Source organism: Anser anser (genome assembly GCF_964211835.1).
Source record: "Anser anser genome assembly, chromosome: 4".
Taxonomy (NCBI): Eukaryota; Metazoa; Chordata; class Aves; order Anseriformes; family Anatidae; genus Anser; species Anser anser.
This window is the reverse complement of record NC_139724.1, coordinates 55,155,571-55,174,855: the sequence shown is the minus strand read 5'-3', so window position 1 is coordinate 55,174,855 and position 19,285 is coordinate 55,155,571. Positions and strand designations below refer to the sequence as shown.

At 39.5% G+C, this 19,285-nt stretch overlaps 1 protein-coding gene across 13 annotated transcripts in view; it reads left to right on the top strand.

Annotated features, from left to right (window-relative positions):
* Positions 1-18,417, top strand: part of TBC1D1 (TBC1 domain family member 1) — a 114,845-nt gene extending 96,428 nt beyond the window's left edge. For all 13 annotated transcript variants that reach the window (XM_083835690.1, XM_083835692.1, XM_083835695.1 and 10 more), the window contains 5 exons: positions 6,225-6,469; positions 6,982-7,141; positions 11,610-11,779; positions 14,100-14,270; positions 16,385-18,417. In XM_083835690.1, the coding sequence (XP_083691816.1) occupies positions 6,225-6,469; positions 6,982-7,141; positions 11,610-11,779; positions 14,100-14,270; positions 16,385-16,585 (947 nt within the window). In that variant the 3' untranslated portion in view covers positions 16,586-18,417. The remainder of the gene's footprint in view (positions 1-6,224; positions 6,470-6,981; positions 7,142-11,609; positions 11,780-14,099; positions 14,271-16,384) is intronic.
* The last annotated feature ends 868 nt before the right edge of the window (positions 18,418-19,285 follow it).

Sequence of the window (19,285 nt, the reverse complement as noted above, 5' to 3'; positions counted from 1 at the left end):
AGAAAATATGTCAACATTTAAGTGCAGTTGGTTGAGTAACAGGTGCTGTTCATTCCTGAAGTCCAGTGTTTTGCTGTCTCCTAAACACCTTTGCTTGAAGTACTGCAGAAGTGTTTCTGGGGAGGGAGGTGAAGGGGGGGGGGCGGGTTTAAATGGGTAGCTGCTAGTACGTGGTATTTTTACTTCTATTAAAACAGATATGAACAGCTCAATAGCTCTTTTTTAAAGGCAGTTCTCAGCAGGGTGTTCTGCCTAACTGTAAGCAGTAGCTGGCTCCTAATTTAGGACAGTGAATTGGTCTGTGGAGGCACATCTGCTTCACTCCACTGAGTACAGTAGAGATTAGAAACCAAGGCTCTTGATTTTTTGAAGTGTCTGTTATAGAATCACAGAATGGTTTGCGTTGGAAGGGACCTTAAAGATCATCTATTTCCACCCTGCTGCCATGGGCACGGACACCTCGCACTAGACCAGGTTGCCCAAAGCCCCATCCAGCCTGGCCTTGAACACCTCCAGGGATGGGGCAACCACAGCTTCTCTGGGCAGCCTGTGCCAGTGCCTCACCACCCTCCAAGTGAAGAATTTCTCCCTAATGTCTAAATTTAAGTCTACTGTTTTTCAGTTTAAAGCCATTACTCCTTGTCCCATCATTGTACCCCCTGATAAAGAGTCCTTCCCCAGCTTTCCTGTAGGCCCCCTTTAGATATTAAGGTCTTCCTGGAGCCGTATCTTCTCCAGGCTGAACAACCCCAGCTCTCTCAGCTGTCATTGTAGGAGGGGTGCTCCAGCCCCTTGATCGTCTTTGTGGCTGTCCTCTGGACTTGCTCCAACAGGTCCATGTCTTTCTTGTGCTGGGGGCCCCAGAGCTGAACGCAGGGCTCCAGGTGGGGTCTCACAAAAGCAGAGCAGAGGGGGAGAATCACCTCCTTCACCCTGCTGGCCACGCTGTTTTTGATGCAGCTCAGGATACAGTTGGCTTTCTGGGCTATAAGCGTGCATTGCTGGCAGGTAGGTGGGCTTCAGACAGGCTTTTGGTCTTCTTAATTATTTTTCCCTTTTTCCTTACATTTGTTGTTCAATGCTTATAAAATTGTTTCTAATATTAGGAAGAAACACAAGAAAGGAAATTTAAATGCAATGAAAGGATTGTGTCCAGTAGGTAGGAGCAGAAAAGGCTGCTGAAAATAATCGTAAAAGAGCAGTTCTCATGTACCTCAGAAAAACTATGCCATGGTTAACTTTTCCTTCTACATTTCCTGTTCCTCTTCCTTTATCACTTGGGGTTCCTTTTTGTAAAGTTGTTTTCATTGATTGACTCTTGCCATGGGTAGGCTAAGATCACCAAACCCAGGAACACCAAAAATCAGTTTGTTCTCTAAGACATGGATCACTGCTAAACATTGTTACTGGTTGCTGTCGCTCCCACACAGTTCTGTTAAGGTCTGTATCAGTAGCAGTAACTCCTCCACCCTCCACCATGAGTTGGCCATTTGTTTCATAGATCTCACAAAGTTTTTTGGCATCCTCTCCGTCTTCTCTCATGAAGGCTGCTCCCTTTTCTTTGTGGTTCAGCCTCCAGGCAGCATGCTGCACATGGCTGCTCCTCAGATGGATTAAGAATTCTGTGGTATCTTCAGTCATTAAAGGATTTCTAACGTGACAGTAATTGTTCAAATATATGCAGTTGTTGAGTCAGATGCTCACGTGTCTAACCTTTACCTTTGCAAAAGTATTTGTGCTTGAAAGCAAGTCGTCTGATGCAAGTTTTTAACACCTCACTGGTATATGGCTGAATTGGATGTTTTACAGTTAATCCATTGGCTATTCTTGGAAATATAGAGTTGTGGATATTTCTTTTAAGATATTGTTCTCTCCTGTGTTGAATATTTCAATTCAGTTTACTGCCGCGGAAACCAGGAGCCATCCTCATTTTTCCACAAGGATGTCTTTTGCACGTGGGGTAATTCTTTACTCTCAGTGTTCATGCTCTTTCATAATAATAGAAAAAATAATCTTTTCTTCCAGAAAATGACAGAATTTACAAAGACTTTTGTGGTAGTGTTTGTGGTGTGGGTCTGAGGAGTTGTGTGGAGCAATTTAAGAGTTCCGTAATAACTAAGTTTAAATGAATAAGTTTGCTGTGGAAAAACCTGTTGTTGGGGAAATTTATGCACCGTTAACTAACCCAATGTCATGTGATAGGATGGTGATAATTTACAGGAAAACGTGTACTTGGTTTGGTCTGAATGACTGATACATAGTGTATTATTCTCACTTAGGTCTTTTCTGTAAGATGTCATACAGTTATCCTGTTGTACTTCCATTCTTTACAACTGTACTCAAACAGTATTTGAGCATATTTCAGGGCAAGTAGAAGGCTATCTGCCCTTTCTTCCCCATCTTATAGGAATCATCTATATTGAGAGCTGTTCAGGGACACCTACTTCTTAATAACTCTGTACAGACAGTCTTCAACATGTACCGAATTGTGGGAAGATTTGTCGAGTTTAGCTGGTGAACTAAGCTTTACGTGGTAAATGAGAATATTTTCTCCATCTTCCAATCAGTGTTTTGCAACATTTAGTAAAGTAAGTCAAAATGTCAAGGCAGTGCATACAAAACAAAAATCTGGTGGAACAGGCACAGTTCTGCTAAAACTGGCATGATCTGAGCTGGGGAGAGTGACTTGATCTCACCTTTGCTCTCCTCTGTTTGTCTCGCCTGCCGGGTTGAGGAGTGGCACTGGGAAGTATGTGACACTCCAGGGAGCCTTAAGTGGCCAGCTGGGAACAGGCAGTCGCAATGTGTGCAGATTGTTTCCCTCGGGACTTGGTCATGCTGATTCTAGGAATTCCCCTGGACTGCACTGTGCCAGAAGCAGGTTTTTTGTTTTTGAGAGACACTTTTGTGCAGACACAGATCATTTGCTCTAACCGGTACCAATCAGTCAAGTCAGCGTGTGTGGTATCGATACCCCTGGCAATATGCGTGGGGGTTCTGTCACACCGAAGCTCTGCAGTAATGGGTGAAGAGCTTTGTGCAGGGTTAGTGAGTTGGTTGAGTAAAGCTGAGTCCATAGCGTGGCAGAGCTGACACACGAGAGGGTGCGATAACTGGCAGCTGGCAGCACAGGCAGCCTAAGGGTGGTTTTCTTATATAGCACTGGGGCTTGCTGGCTGTTCATGTTTTCTGTCTGGCTCTACACACAAGTACTTTCTCTTCATAGCCATGTGCTCTGCTTGTAGAGACAAATAACTACAGGCATTGGTGAATCAGTAACTGCACGTATTTGTTTTCGTGCAAAGTGATTTTGTGAGGGAGCTGTTTGCTTAGCCCATTAGCTGAGGGAAGGATGGGGTCCTGGTATTTCCTTAAGATGAAACTAGGAAGCTGAAAACTTTAATGATTCACGTTAAAACAGAGTAGTACAGTGCAGTAACAGTGCAATTGGATAGGCAGCTAGAATGAATTTGCATGTTTTGACTTGTGTTTCTTCAGACTCTTAGAAGTAAACAGAGCTTCAAGAATCCTTCTGAAAGCATCCACATCTCCCTTGAGATAGAACTCTCATTCCTGCAACGTGTGGTTATAATATTTAAAATAAACTTTCTCAAATTAAGCCAAAAATGTCTTGCTGACACAATATGAGGCAAAACCGTAATGGTATTTCCCACGCTTCATTGAATTGATGGATTTTCAGATGGCAATACTGCTTTCTGAGAATGAGGAGCATCTGGATGCAGAGTTAAGGTACAGCAGCCATTCTCCTGGCCCAGTTTACTTGTCACTGTGCTACTTTAATACATGGACAAAAACAAAGCCACAGTCCTCTGAAGGGTTTTTTTGTATATTTCCTTCTCTGGCCCCATTTGCACAACTGCTGCAGTCAGTGGGGACTTTCAGCTCCTGAAGATTAGCTTTATGTTCAGTAAATAATTTCTTTTCCTGGTAAGCTAGAGTAAACTGATCTCCAGATGCTATCAGTGAAGGAAACTGCTGTACTCATCACTGGGTGTTTGCTGAACGCAGTAGAAAATTGTTTTGTTATATTCTGGAAATAAAGTAGTTGGTATAGGTACTTACTTTCTCATCCTGGCACTCTTGAGGTATCAGAGTTCATTTCAGTCTCTTTTCAGCAGGGCGAGAACTTGGTCCTAAGTAAAAGCAATTGCAACCTTGCCACAGGTCTGCCTTTAGTCTGTGCTGTAGTAACTTCAGGCGGAGAAGTCTCTGCAACAGAGTGCAAGCTCCCCTATACACGTGGAAGCTAAAAGCATCGCTTCTGTAGCGTTCAGTTATGTGACCGGGCCTGGCCTGGGGAGGCCTGCTGAGAAACTGCATGCTGGAGTCCTGTGTGACAGGCCAGAGCAGCTACCGGATGGCAGAAGGACTCTGCCCCAGGCTTTGTCTTCTTGAAACAGGAGCTCTGATGTTATCTGGCAGCACAGCAGCATTCCAGGAGCTAAAGGGTGGGGTGGTGTTTAATAAGTGGGCAAATGAAAAACAAGCTCCACTTACTACTAGAATAAAAGAAGTATTCAAATTTCCTCTCAGTTCAGGTATGTAGCAGGGGAAATGTGATGGGGCGAGGCTTTTTTTTTCCTTCTTTTTTCTGGAGATGAAAATACTGTCTTTGTAAACATGTTCTGAAATATCTATAGAAGTGAGGCTGTTGATGTGTCTGCTCACAGAACCGTGATATCACCAAATGGCTGAGGTTGGAAGGGACCTCTGGAGAGCACCTGCTCCAGCCCCCTGCTTTAGCAGGGTTCCTGTCAGCCCATTTCTCTGCCTTTCAGGCCCCTGTGAGTGGTACCACAACACTCTGGTGTATCAGCTGCTATTCCCAATTTTGTGACAACTGCAGACTTGTTAAGGGTGCACTCTGTCCCGTCATCTAGGTCTCCTTAATCAGGGATCAGCTAGAATAAAAGTGACAAGCATCCTGACAAGGATCAAGGGCAGCTGGCAGAGTTCATAAGAAGCTGCTTAGAGCTGCCCTTACCGTAGCCTTAGCCTTACCTGCCAGCAGCAGGCACCCTCTGCTTCTTAGAAATCCACTGACAGTCCTGGGCAAAAAGTGCCCAGAAGCTCAAGAAGAACTCAGAGGAACAGAGCCCAGAAGCTGCTGCACAAACTGCTGTTTTTCTGAGTAAATATCATGGCTCAGACTAATTGTTTAAGTTACTAATTTGGATTGGTTTGTTATAAGGATGTATAGGTTCCAGCTCTGTATGAAAGCTTACACACACAAATCAATCTGGGGTGGAAGTTACCATCTTGTTCCTGAACTGAGGGGCTGGGAATGGTTCAGGTTTACTGCTACAGCTCTGGAATTAATATAGTTTACCACAGGCTGGAATCTAAAGAGGTGTGGGGAATAAATCCAAAGTCCATCACTACTGAGAAAAGGTTATGATCCCACAACTCACTCCCGCTCTCCAAGCACCTGTCACTTGTGGTGGTGCTCATGGGACACCTCAGTACAGCGGACTGACAGGGCAGAAGACCTAAGCCCCAACAAAAAGGGATTCTTCTGCCAGGTTAGTGAACTGGATCAGCTCATGTAAGAGTCCGAGCTTCGCGGTGCAGGAAAGAAGTAAGGACTCTTAAGACTGCGAGTGACCAAGGTGGGGAGGGAGGTGATCAGACGCACTTACTGGAAGGAAAAACAAGAATAAAAGAAGAGAATGAGCCCTGACCCAGAGAACTTGGGTGTTATAAATCTATGTTTGGATCCTAATAGTTATCTAAAATCTAACACTGTTTAATTGGACAGGAGAGGACTGGGTGAGTCACTGAGCCTCTGAATTGAGTCTCACTATTTTAGGCAACCACCTCCTTGCTATAAGCCCTTGAACAAACTGATCAAGTTCCAGTCATAAGAACCAGTTACTTAGCTGTTCCACGCAGCAGTCTGTCCCCATCCCAGAGCCTGTCTACTCTGGCAATTTCCAAATTCATTTTGCAGCTACTGTAGCAAAACTACTTAGAGAAACCCTTAACTGTAGAGTATGAATCAATAGTTTTATATTAACTTTCTTACAGGCTTCCTGAAGGTTGACTCAGAATCTGTCTTTCAAAAGAATCTACCTTTTGAAAGACTGTTCAATTTGATAACATGACAAGTTTTGTGTCGTTGTTTTGTTTGTTCGTGGGTTTTCTGGTGTTTTTGTTTTTGGCTATTCTTTAGTGTAAATCACTAACCTCTGCTATTTTCACAGGACGCACATTTCCAACACATCCGTACTTCTCAGCACAGCTGGGAGCTGGGCAGCTGTCCCTCTACAATATTTTGAAGGCCTATTCTCTTCTGGACCAGGAAGTAGGATACTGCCAGGGCCTTAGTTTTGTAGCAGGAGTTTTACTACTTCATATGAGTGAAGAAGATGCTTTTAAAATGCTAAAGTTTCTCATGTTTGATGTGGGGCTGAGAAAACAATATCGTCCTGATATGACAATTTTACAGGTATGATTTCTGTTTTTCTAATACAAGAATGTTAATGTGTAAATTATAATAAAGCAATATAGCAATATAGGTATTGTCAACAATATAGGTAGCAATATAGGTATTGCCAACATCTGGAGTTGAACTTAAATTCACTTTTCAAGAATGGAGATGATGATCTGGAAAAAGAATATAACATCTTAAATGCACAAGTTTCAAATAAAAAAAAAAAGGTTACTAGGGAAATTATGAAAACCATAACAGCAAGAATTCTGCTAAATGTTGTATGAGGTTCAAATGACCCTGCAAATAAGCCTGTTGTAGACTCATGGGTGACCCATCCTGGGTCTTCTAAGTGGTTTCTGAGTCTTTCTGATCTTCACAAAAGTCAGTCTAAACACCAGTTGACAAGTATTTTTCACTGTTTCTAGTAGGTCTGTGAAGCATGGCCTTTGCTGCTGTGGCTGTTAGAACATATTTAGCTTTATTCTTTCTTTTTTTTTTTTTTAAATCTTTATTCTTCATCCATGTAGATCCAGATGTATCAACTGTCCCGACTTCTTCATGACTACCATCGAGATCTCTATAACCACCTCGAGGAACATGAGATTGGCCCCAGCCTCTATGCAGCTCCCTGGTTTCTCACCATGTTTGCCTCCCAGTTTCCCCTTGGATTTGTAGCCAGGGTGTTTGGTAATTCTTTATAAAAGTTCTGTATGTTCTTTTTGAAACCTTGTATTTGGAATCTTGTTACTAGGAACAGAGTATCACCCAATCTGTTTCAGACATCCAGAAGTAGTGTTTACTCTCTATTGGTGAACAGAACGGCAAAGCTGACTTCATCCTACAGAGCATATAGAGTTTGCAGTAAAATGGAAAGAGAGAGAAGAATGTATGACTGTTCCAAACTGCCCCATCTTTTCAACTGTTACCATTTCCCACCCTGTAATCACTTGTAGAGAGTATGTAAGATTTGCTGCCATGAAAACATAGTGGTATGACAATGGCAGTTAAACACCTAGAATTACTTAGTTTCAGGCTGAAGAGAGACATAATCAAGGCATCATCTCAGGAAATATATCCATTTACTCCATTATCATCATCTCCAACACTGTCAGTGGAAAATGATTTGGAAGGTTATGTTCTTAGAATATGCACGGAGGTGGGTGGCCCTTAAAGTTTAATCACGGATTTACTCTCCAGAAGCACAGAGCTTTTAAACTACTGTTGGTTATCCTTACACTTCTAGCCTGAAAGATAATCTTCTTACTTTCCAAAAACTGGAAAATGTTTTGAAGCATATGGCGTTTAGGCTCTGAAGTCACTTCTGTTACCTATTTTTGGAATCTACAGAATTAGTGTTCTATTTTTTAAATTAAATTCACATTAAGAATTTACCTTTATGCTATTTTATGGATGCATTCCATAGATTAATTGTTTGGTATTTGAAAGGATGCTTTCTTTCCTTTTCAGTTACTTGTTTTTTGATTTTATTATGTTGTACTGGATCTTCCATGTTGAGCAGGATAGAATGGAGCTCTACTCCTGCTTTCTGTCTCCTAATAGGAATATATTTGCATTTTCCTTAGTCAGTCTCACTTAAGAGATGTAATTACTCAATGATTAATATTGACAATTTCCTGTCTTTTAAAGTTATAGTCTCACCTACCACAGTAACAAATAATAAATGTAGATTCCAAGATAAGCCAACAAAGATTCAGTCCTGTTTCTGGTTAACATCATGCCACAAGTTGTGTTAGAAGAAATCACATTGATAATGATGGTGTACGCTAAGTAGAACTACTTGTCCTGTAATTAGCATCTTAACTCCAGGGAAAACAGTATTTTGATTTATTTTATTTATTTTGTGGAACAGTTAGGTTAACTTCCACTGACAAATATCTAGCTGGCAATGATAATATTTAGAAACTAAACAAAGTGTTGTATGCAGGTGTTATATACTGGGATTATCATCAGTTCATCTTTTAGTTATTCTTATTCTATCACAGTATTGCACACGATAATAACAGTCTTTGAATTGAGCTATTGACTGCACTGAGAGTATAAAAGTGCCTTCTGTATCCAGTATATTTGGATTTCTGCCTTAATATGCAGATTAGTGTTTTATCTATCATTGGAGGATTGCAGAGCTTTAAAAAGCAAAGATTTTTACATTAAAATAGAAGGCAAAGATACATGCTCTGCATATAGCAGATTTTAGGTCAAGAAAGAAACGCGTGTGTGACTGAAACTGTCACCTGAAATCTTTGTTTCTTAGAGAGAGAGTGCAGCATAACCAACACTTGCAAGTTTTTAATGTCTCAAAGTATTTAGCAGTTTCTTAAAACAATGTTTACTGGAACTATGTAAATAGAGAGCCCTGGGGATTCTTGTGCATTAGAAAATAAAATCTTGTCTTTACCCATGCTGAAGACTGAAGCAACTGCAAATCTGAAAGGGACTGAGCCTGTCACTTTATTGGTGGCTGCTGTTAGCATTATTACAAATTAGGATCGAACCACGTCTGACCCCTGTGTTCACACACTTTTGCAGAATGTGTGTATGTTTTCATTGCTCATTTCTTGGAATTCTTGAGATGAATGTTGCCTCTAAAGTCTAAGTAACTCATCTATAGGCTATTAAGACTGAGTGCACTGCCATTTTCTAACGTGCTGTCAATGAACCCTTGATATGTGAAGCCCTGCTGCTATTTAATGCACTTGTTACAGAACACTTCCCGTAGATTTACACAGAGCATATTTTTTTTCAAGTATTTTACAAATAATATCTGAAAACAGTAGGCTAGAAAGAGGCTAACGTAAAGACTGTTTTCTGAGTCAAATAGAAAAACTGTATTTTACTTTTTAATTATCTGTCCAACTTTCAGCACTTCTGAGTAGAATCTAATGAAAGTACAGCATAACAAAGATGTATTCTTTAATACCCCTATTTACTTATCAGTGGAGGAGACTTGATAGAAAAACGTTTATTTTGTTCCAAGATTATAGATAAAACTTGAATTTGAAATCCTCTGGGCTGCCAGTCATGCTGCCATTAATTTGGGTACCTTCGGGTTGCTGTCGCTGGCTAGCAGCCCACTTAACAGGAAGTGTGGGGAGTGGATAACAAATGGGTCTTTGTTAAGTACTTGCTATTTTAAATGAGAGAAGGATTTCAGCTGTGTATTACCAGCTCAGCTCATACAGGCGTTCGTTAACAACTTACAGGTCACCTTGAGTTAAACTACCTGTCTTTGTGGGGCAGGTGCTGAGTCATAGGTACGTGTTATTCTCAGCTCTGTTTTTATCACTTTGAGTTTCCTAGCTGTTCTTTAGCATTCCATGTCATAATATATAGCTTTCTCTATAAAACATTTTCCCATCACATACTGTTTCAGTATGCAATTGGGGCAGATGCCTACTCTGTTATCCCTTTCCAATCATTGCTGCCTTTGGACTTCACGTTGAACCAGAGTTGAAAAACTTTATACCACTTTTAGGATGAATGGCAGCCAAGTGCAAGGTTTATGGTTAGTTATTACTTGTGCTTTTCTTTCTCAAACAGTGAGAAAGAATAGTGGAATGAGTTGCAGCTTCAGCCTAAAATGTAAAAGAGCACAAGAGGGGGATTTCATTCTGATACAAATTCGGAAAGAAAAAAAAAACTTTTTTTTTTTTTTTACTAAGAAAGGCAGTTCGCCAGCATTTTCGTATGCTCTTTACTACATCAGAGATATCTGTGGTTTTGCTAGTAATCATTTCCCTTATTGTGTGTTTTTTTCTTCCTTTTTTTGATCATGAAGACATACTATTTATTTGGTGTCATTGTGCTGCTTCGTAAGTGATTGTGGCTTCATTCACAGCTTCAAATGCAAGGAAGGGGAAAGTAAAGCCCTATTTAAAATAAAAGTATACTTAGAAAATACAGAATAAAATTACATTATTTTCTCATCTTTACAAGTGATACATAAAAGCAGTGGGCTAGAAAGAGGTTAACCTACAGACTGTTTTATGAGTCAAATAGAAAAACTGCATTTTACTTTTTAATTATCTGTCCAACTTTCAGCACTTCTCCTGAGTAGAATCTAATGAAAGCCCAGGGTAAGAAAGGCTTGTCCAGCAGTACCATTTCATATGTTAGATGCTTTTGCCTGTAGCAAATCTTTCAATAAAGCCAGTAGAGGATTGAGTTCTAGTAGCAGGAAAGTCAAGTGCAAGGCAATGCTGTTTATACTGATGGGTTGGTGAGGACAAATGCGTTTGCTTCTTGTCTGATGCTTTGATTGCAGTCTTCCGTATCTTGCCTCTATAAAGACATAGGAAATTTGTAAAGGAAAAGAAAAGAAAGGCAGTTGAAGTAAAAGGTTGTTAAATACTGTGGCTTCGGTGTGCTTGAATGTATGCCAGGGTGCTGTCACTGCAGGGCCACCTGTAATATTAGCACTTAAGCTGTATTACTAAGATTTGAAGGTACTTATTCATGTAGCTATTAGAATATTAATGTAAGTGGTTGAGACACCTACTAAAAATAAGCACATGCCCATGAAAGTTGATACTGCTGGAAAATGCACATTTAGTCTTGTGTGCTCAGCGTTGTCTGACAGAGAACTTGCAGCGTTGTCCTCCAGAGCAGAAAAGTACGGAACTTTGGATCTTCAGTTACTTCTTCGGGTGTAGTTTTTGCCCTTTGTTATGAAGATTTTAAATGTCATCAGGAGTAGAATTCTGTTCAAGTTCAGAACTGAAGACTTAGCAGTAAATTCCACAATTGCTGGTTTATTTCCTCATTCCCATGAACATTTCAAAAGAAAAAAGCCCACAAAACTACTACGTGCACAAAAAGTAACAATGCTGCGAAATTTGACTACCTGGCTTATTATTTGTGTTTAGCTTAAATTTGAATTGGATTTATTGGATGAAAACTCACTGAACAAATGAAATAATTGATTGTTAGTCAAGTGTGCTGTTCATGGTAATAATGCTGATCCTGCAAGATATCTGAAGCTGTAGCCTCAGTAACAAAAGGATGTGTCTGGCAGAGTATATCTAGCCTCCAGATTGCCCTTAGGAGAAGTTATTATCTTTGGACATTTTATTGTTTTAATATTCTTGTCAAAAAATGTGCTTGCTTGATGTACTCTGTTTTTTGTTTGTTTTCACAGATATGCTCTTCCTTCAAGGATCAGAGGCTATATTTAAAGTGGCCTTAAGCCTTTTGGGAAGCCATAAGCCCTTGATTCTGCAGCATGAGAACCTAGAAACTATTGTTGATTTTATTAAAAACACTCTCCCCAACTTGGGTTTGGTACAAATGGAAAAGACCATTAGTCAGGTATGAAATAATCTGAACGTATGAGTAGAATGCAAAAGAAATAACGCTTTTTTTTTTTTTTAACAAGGTCTTGGCAGAAAAACCCCAACAATGTGTTGTGTTACTTCCAGCTGAGAAGAATTCTGTTATTGTAGTTCTGAAGGTGTTGAAATCTTTTGGAAGCATATGACTAGTGTAGTACCTCTGTATTCTTACATGTACATGTTGGTTATGATCACTTTATGAACCCTTAATTAAAATGTTTACTTTTTTTCAGAGGTGTGCATAATGGCTGTTATTGGCAGCACTGTTACAACCCATATGCAGTGCACTCCACAAAAAAGCAGCAAGGTGTGCTAAAAGCCTGCTGAGTTTTCACATCTCCAAATAATCGTGTTCTCCAAGTAATTTCTGGAGCAAAAGCTGAATTACGGGAGCCTTACAAATGCTGACTTTGCATTAGCAAAAGTAGAGACCTCCCTTTGTTGACTTTGTCTATAATGGCTGAAAAGAGCAGCAGGTTGACATGCCTTGCAGTCTGTACACGGCTCCTAGGCTAATCCCCATCCTCCTCACCCCTTCTGCAGTGTGGCGTTGGGTTTACATGCCATAGCTTGCCTTCAGTTGGTTAGCTTTCAAGTCAAGCTTTTGATTTGCCTCATGTTTCATCCCTTTCAAATATGATACTCTGGGTATGACAGCAGGGATTTCCCTCCCTTCTCAAGAGCAGAAAGGCTAAAAGTGGCAGAGGTCGTGAGAGGAGCTAACACTCTGCCCTGCTGAATTGTACCGTTTTTTCCAGAGATGCTCAGAGCATGCAGAAAGGTAGAGTTCCATATGTATAGCCAAACCCAGATGAAATGTGTTTCAGCCTTCAGTGTTTAGATTTGTATTTCTTCTGTACAACTACTTGAGATAACTTTTATAGCATATGTAACAGGTGTCATAAACACCTCATAAACCTAACGTTTTCTTCAACTGTATTTAACAGCTTGCCTACCGTGCAGATGAACAAAATAGGAAATAATTATTGATATTTCATCAGATATTTAAGATAACATTTGATTTTTTTGACTCATTTCCAAGAGGTATAAACGACAAGAGGTTTAAAAATAAAAGAATAATATAATCATAGAATCATTCAGGTTGGAAAAGACCTCTAAGATCATCTAATCCAACTTTTAGCCTAGTACTAAAGTCTACCACTAAACCACGCTACTAAGTTGTAAATCCACACATTTCTTGAAGACCTCCAGGGATGGTGACTCAACCACTTCCCTTGGCAGCCTATTCCAGTGACGCACAACCCTTTCAGTAAAGAAATTTCTCCTAACATCCAACCTCAACCTCCCCTGGTGCAGCTTGAGGCCATTTCCCCTCGTCTTATCACTTGGTGCTTGGGAGAAGAGTCCAGTCCCCACCTTACTAATGCTAACCCATGAACTTCTAATTATGGGCTGTTTCCCAGGTGCATTTTAAAATCAACTTGAGTTTGGTTTCTAATATATTCTGTTATTGGCCACTTGTCCTTTTCATTTAAATGCTTTTTCCCTGCTTTCAAGGGAGATAACTGTCTTGGGGACCTTAGAATCATGTTTCCAGAATGATTTGAAAGCAGGTGTTTGCCAAAACCTAGAGAAAGGAAAAATTTAATAGCAGGGCTTTTTTCCCTTGGGTCTCTCTGTGCACCTCAATATTTATGTGCTTTTAAAATCTAAGATTGTTCTTAATACTCTTATATAAGATTGAGCACTTATTTCAGTGATTTGTAGTTAACAATTAAAGAAATCTGCTTTGACATTACGTAATGTTTAAGGTGTATTTGTGTGAGGATAGATTATTTCATTTTCTTTCAGGCTCACGGAGCATAGTAGAATCATAAATAAACCTAACAGTGTTTAATGTTTTTCATTTGAACCTTTCATTTTGCTGTGCTGCTGGAAAAGTCTTACACTTTTATGGCACAGCGGCTTGGACTGCACTTTTCTAAAGTGACATCTAATTCTGAATATGTCTAGGAGAGTTTATGCCCAACTGAGATGCATTAAATTTGAAATCTAGAAAAAGGAATTCCCTAAAAATTCTAAATTTCTTGAAAACTTTAGCATGAGTGATTTTGCTGAAGGCAGGCAATAAATTAGTAGCAAAGTTTTAAATGCCATTGTATTGAACTCTACTTCCTCAACCTTCCCCTCTCCAGAGTAGGAAACGTGACTGACAAAAATTGTCTTTTTTGTATGCAGCAATTAGATATCCAAGTTTAGATCCATGGGATTTAAGGCATTGAATGAGCTATAGTTTTAATCTTCACAGCACCTAATAACATTTCTATATACAACAGGTGTTTGAAATGGATATTGCCAAGCAGTTGCAAGCTTATGAAGTCGAATACCATGTGCTTCAGGATGAGCTTATAGATTCATCTTTAAATGACAATCAGAGACTGGATAAATTAGAAAAGGCAAACAGTAGTTTGCGCAAACAGAACTTTGATCTCCTGGAAGAATTGCAGGTACAGTTTGTTTCATATTTAATTAACATTCTAATTTATCCACCTTTTCAGAAGAGACCATCCCATACTAAGGCACAGAAGAGGCTGGTGTTTGGTCTAGTGACTTAGAAGCTTAGCCACTTAAAGTTTTATCTAGTTTAGCATTTAAAGAAATCTCAGAATAGGTTGTGGATAGAGCATGTGCTTGCAATTAGTGAAAAGCTGATTCCTTTTACACTCTCCTCTCTTGTAATTAAAATCATAGCTATAGAAGACTGAGAATACATAAGGTGCTTTCACAACTCTGTTTTTACATATTTCAGTCACTGCTTTACTACAGCAGGGATACTAGTCTATTATGAAGGGGAAAGCTAATGCCAGTGTCACAAATTAGAGATGCATCATCTATGGGATTTACTGTCTGTAAAGACATGGTCTATCTTGCAAGCTTTTTTTGTTTTGTTTGTTTGTTTTTTCAAAAACTGTTATCCAGATGGATTAGATAATATATGAAATAATAATGTTTAATTTATGTTCTGTGCCTGTTCAGTCTGCAGCTTTTTTTAGAGGCAGTACACCTGGTCTCTGTAGGGGTTATTCTTTGCTTAACTGTTCAAGAAGTCAGCCTTCTGGCTGCTTTACAACAGGACATTTGTTGTAAAACTTCCAACCACACAATTAATTTGATGAATAAAGGGAGTTCAAGGGTAAGAAGCAGACAATGTGCTCTATTTGCAGCTTCAAGCCTCTTGATTATTGTGAAAGTCATAGACTTTGTAAGGTAATAGGTGAGGGAAGGAGTTCAGGTTTCTCAGCCACTGGTCCTGTATCATGGCTAAAGCCAGCCAACAATGCATACCAAAATTGCCTTTCCTAACAAAAGTCTGCTTAATATGTAAATTCTGACTGTGTGAGATCTGAACCTGAACCTGTTCCAGGTGCTAAGATGAATCTTAGAGATCTCAGAACAAGAGAAACTCCTCTGCAAGACATTTTCATAAAGCTTCAGGCACATGGGCAAGGAAATGGTTGAATGCAGCACGTGGCAGAGGGGTTTCTGGGATGAGGTTCAAGATGAGATGTCCTATATAGATACCTGCATCAGGACATCTTCCACCCTCCTGCCCTTAAAGACACTGCAGCCCTAAGCATTTATTTATTTATTTATTTATTTTTACAAAGCTCATCTTCACTTGAGTGCAACACAGCACCTAGCATCATGGTGGGGAACTATCTGTAGTGTTGCAGCAGTCCCTTTTTCTTTTAGGTGGGTCTCACTAGCCTTCCTTTCCTATCGTGAAAGGTGAGCTGTTGCTGACATGAGGAAAATACACGACCAAAACATGTGGGTCATGGTTTGTCCATATTTTGTCCCTAAAGTCTGAACTTGATAAACCACCATAATTACATGGAGAACAGTGAGCTCATCAGAAACAAGAAATACTGCCCTGAAAGTTGAGACCTCCCAAATGGTCTTTTCTCTTCAAATGTTATCTGATGAAACTTCCAAACAGATCTCTGCTTTTGACAAAGCACCTCAGCTTCAGGTCTCACATGATGAATTTGAATGATATCATGCTTTGTTTCACCGTGAATTAGAATGGCAATATGTGCAGCCTCTTGAAGGAGAATCAGGAATACACAACTGGAATTTTTCCAGATTTGTTGTCTGTTTGTATGTTACACTAAATCCTCACCTTGCTCGCCTCCAAGTCTAGCATTTGTTGGACTCAATGTGGAGAAGAAATGAGGTGTAACTAACAGGCCAAGTTGTCTTTGCTTTGCAAACAGTGTAGAATTGAACAACTGTGGTTGGGCAAAAATGTCTCCTAACTGACCCATGCAGAGACTTATCTTAACCTGCCATTCTTTGGTATGTAATTTGCAGACTTAATAACTTTCTCATTTGATCTACTTTGCATTATATTGTACGGTTAACTGTGAATGAGTCAAAGCAATCAAGTTGAGAGAGGGAGGTTTCTTGTTACAGGGAACACTATAGTAGTAATTGTCTAAAGTGTACAGATCTAATAGCATTCAGACTTCCATTTTACTTTTGCAATTTTTCATCATTTTGGAAAGTATTTTATCAGTAACTAATTTCTTTTTTTTTCCCTCTCTTCCTTCTTTGAAAGGTGGCTAATGGAAAGATCCAAAACCTTGAAGCCACGGTAGAGCTGTTGTTGACTAATGAAAGCAAACTGAAGGAGTCAATTCTCACTCTTGAGCAGGAGCGAACAGCTTTGCAGAAGGCAGTGGAAGAGATGCGGAAAAAGATTGGTGATACAGACGAGAAACCTCTACTCACTGGGCAAGAGCACCTGGATGCTGACTGAGATCTGTTGTTGTAACAGAGCAGAGAAGCTGAGCAAAAAAGAAGGGAAGAACTGGTTCTTTTTGTCATGATTCATGGGGATTTGACACTGTCACCTTCATTGTACATGCCGTACTCTAGCAAAAAGCAAGATACAGGTGCAGTGGCTGCCCAGATCAGAGAAACTGGTTCCTCCAGGAGATGGCTCTTTCTTCTTAGTATGTAGAAATGCTATGAACAGTAAGATGCCACATCATAATAAGCAAGAGAAACTTAATAGTGTGTGCATTCATACACAATATGCTGTAAAGATGTCATGGATTCTTCCATAAGTGCTTCTAAACCTAAGTGCTTTGTTTGTTACGTATTTTGTGTGTAGATCAACACCATGCTAAATAGCACGTCCTTTAGAAGCTCCTCTGAAGAAATATGGCAGTGTAAAACCTTTGAATGGATGGCTGCCTCGCTGCAGCTATGCAGTGGTAAAATTTGGAGAGTTTTGTGATTGGACTTGAGGTAATTTTGTCAGTGTACTTCCCCTGTAGCTTGACTTGGTTCTGTTGATTGTGTTGTTTATGCCTCAGATAACTGTTTCCTGATGCTTGAAGGTGTCAGTCTATTGGACTCCAGAGAGCTGGACTTCATCATATGTAACTATGCGTAATTAGGGGTTGCCATCTGTTTTCAAAAGTATGTTGTTTTAATATATTTTTGTTTAACATCCATTAGTTTAGTGTATTGTTACTTGGCATTATCTGATAAACGTACATAATGTATATAGTAATTGCATTATGCTTAACAAAATACACTGACATTGGTTTGGTGAAGCCTGTGACTCCTGCAACATCATCCAAGGTTTTATATTCAGACACTTCAAGTTTCATTTTATTTATTTCTGATCTGCTGTGTGATGTAAAACATCATTTTGCGGGGAAGCTAATGCCCACAATCTCTTTTTCCTCTTTATTTGGTACTCTATGCCCACTCATCCACCCTTTAAGACTTTTTTCTAAGCATTGGAGGCATTTCGAGAGCTTCATGTTGTGCCAGAGATTCTTAAACTGCTTTACGAAGGGTATGGCAATTTGAATTAGGACACCATTCTTTTGCCTCTTTTGAGTATGATTACACCTGTAAAAAAACATCAGTTTCCTTAATACAGTGAAAGTAGTTTTCAGGCCAGTTGAAGCACCACTGCTACAAGTGCAATAATGTCCGTGGATATCCAGTTGTTTGGGTTTGCTTCAGAATTAAATAGTGCTGTAGTTTTGATTTATCCCCGAGCACAGAGTTAATAGGCATCAATGTGTTGTCTTGCTGGAGATTTACCCAGGAGATGTGATTTTTTTTCCTTCTTAAATTGTTATTTTTATTTTTAAAACTTCAAAGCACAGAGTTTTGTTTTATTTTCTGACTGGCAGTGTAGAAAAGGTTTTGTTTTGCTTTTTTCCTTTCTTCATGGAAGTCCTTCTGATGCATTGTGATTGTAGTTTAACATTCATCTACCGTGCAAAACAAATACCTCCAAGTAGTTCAAAAAGAAAAAGAGAATTTACTGTTCAATTTCTAAATCTTTGTTTGACTCTGTCATGTCTTAAATATGGTTGGTTCTTGCAAATCCACTCTGTTTTCACTTAGTATTAAAATTCCAGATTAATTATTATTAATCCATTTACCTCAAAAGCTTGCTTCTTATTTGGAAATCCATACTGAAGCTCATGCTTCATGTTTAAAACCTTGTTAGAATGGACCTCGTACTGTTAGAGCACTCCATAACGTTGCGTTTTTACACCATCGTGCCATAATTCATACACTGACTTTAACAAGAGCAATAAAAATAATAATCTATGCCTACATCAATGCTTGTAATTTATTTTTACATTTAAAAATAAAAATATAGTTTGCGGGATGGCAGTTCAGAACTGTGTAAGGTGAGACTGTCCCTGAAGCTGCAGTACAATGACAATTAATGAAAACTCTTGAGACTTCATAAACATGCTCAGGATCCAGCTGTGATCTTGGGACCTGCACCTGCACACGTTGACTAAAGTGAAGCACATTCTGCATGACTCCAGGGATGCATTCGTTTTTTTTAGAGTTTTGCTTCTCTCAGCGTTGAAGGGGAGGATTACTTCTAGTACTTCATCAAGAATCTGCATAATTGCAGAAGTGCACGGTGTAGGTCAGAGCTAAATAACTGTTCTCTGAATGCACAAACACGGTAAGCAGATAATAAGGAAATGTTTACTTTTGTAACCATATAACTGTTTCAAATTCAGCAGGGAGCCGAATTTTCTGTAGGCACATAGGAATTTTCTATTTGTACATATGCAAATTAATACAAATTTGTTAATCATACAAATGGCTGGCAAGCATGGGGTCACACTAGCCATTAGTCCAGGATTTGAACATGAACAAAGTAGCTGAATTAAGACTTTGTGCAGCTTGCACTGAAACAGATACATAGTATATTGCTTCAGTACGTCTTTCCCTATCTTATGCCTATTTTTGTCACCAGGCCTCTCCAGGTAAAGGGGCCAAAAGTGGAAGAATATGGAGGAAGATGATATCATGCATACAGTTCCCAATTTTCAAAAAGCTTGGAGCTTTTCCCTGCAGAAGTGTGAGAAGTAATTAGAGCCCTGAGGCAGTCCCAGGCACTTGCATCCTCCTCTTACTCCATTCTGTATGTGAACAGCCTTATGGATATGTAAAATCAGAT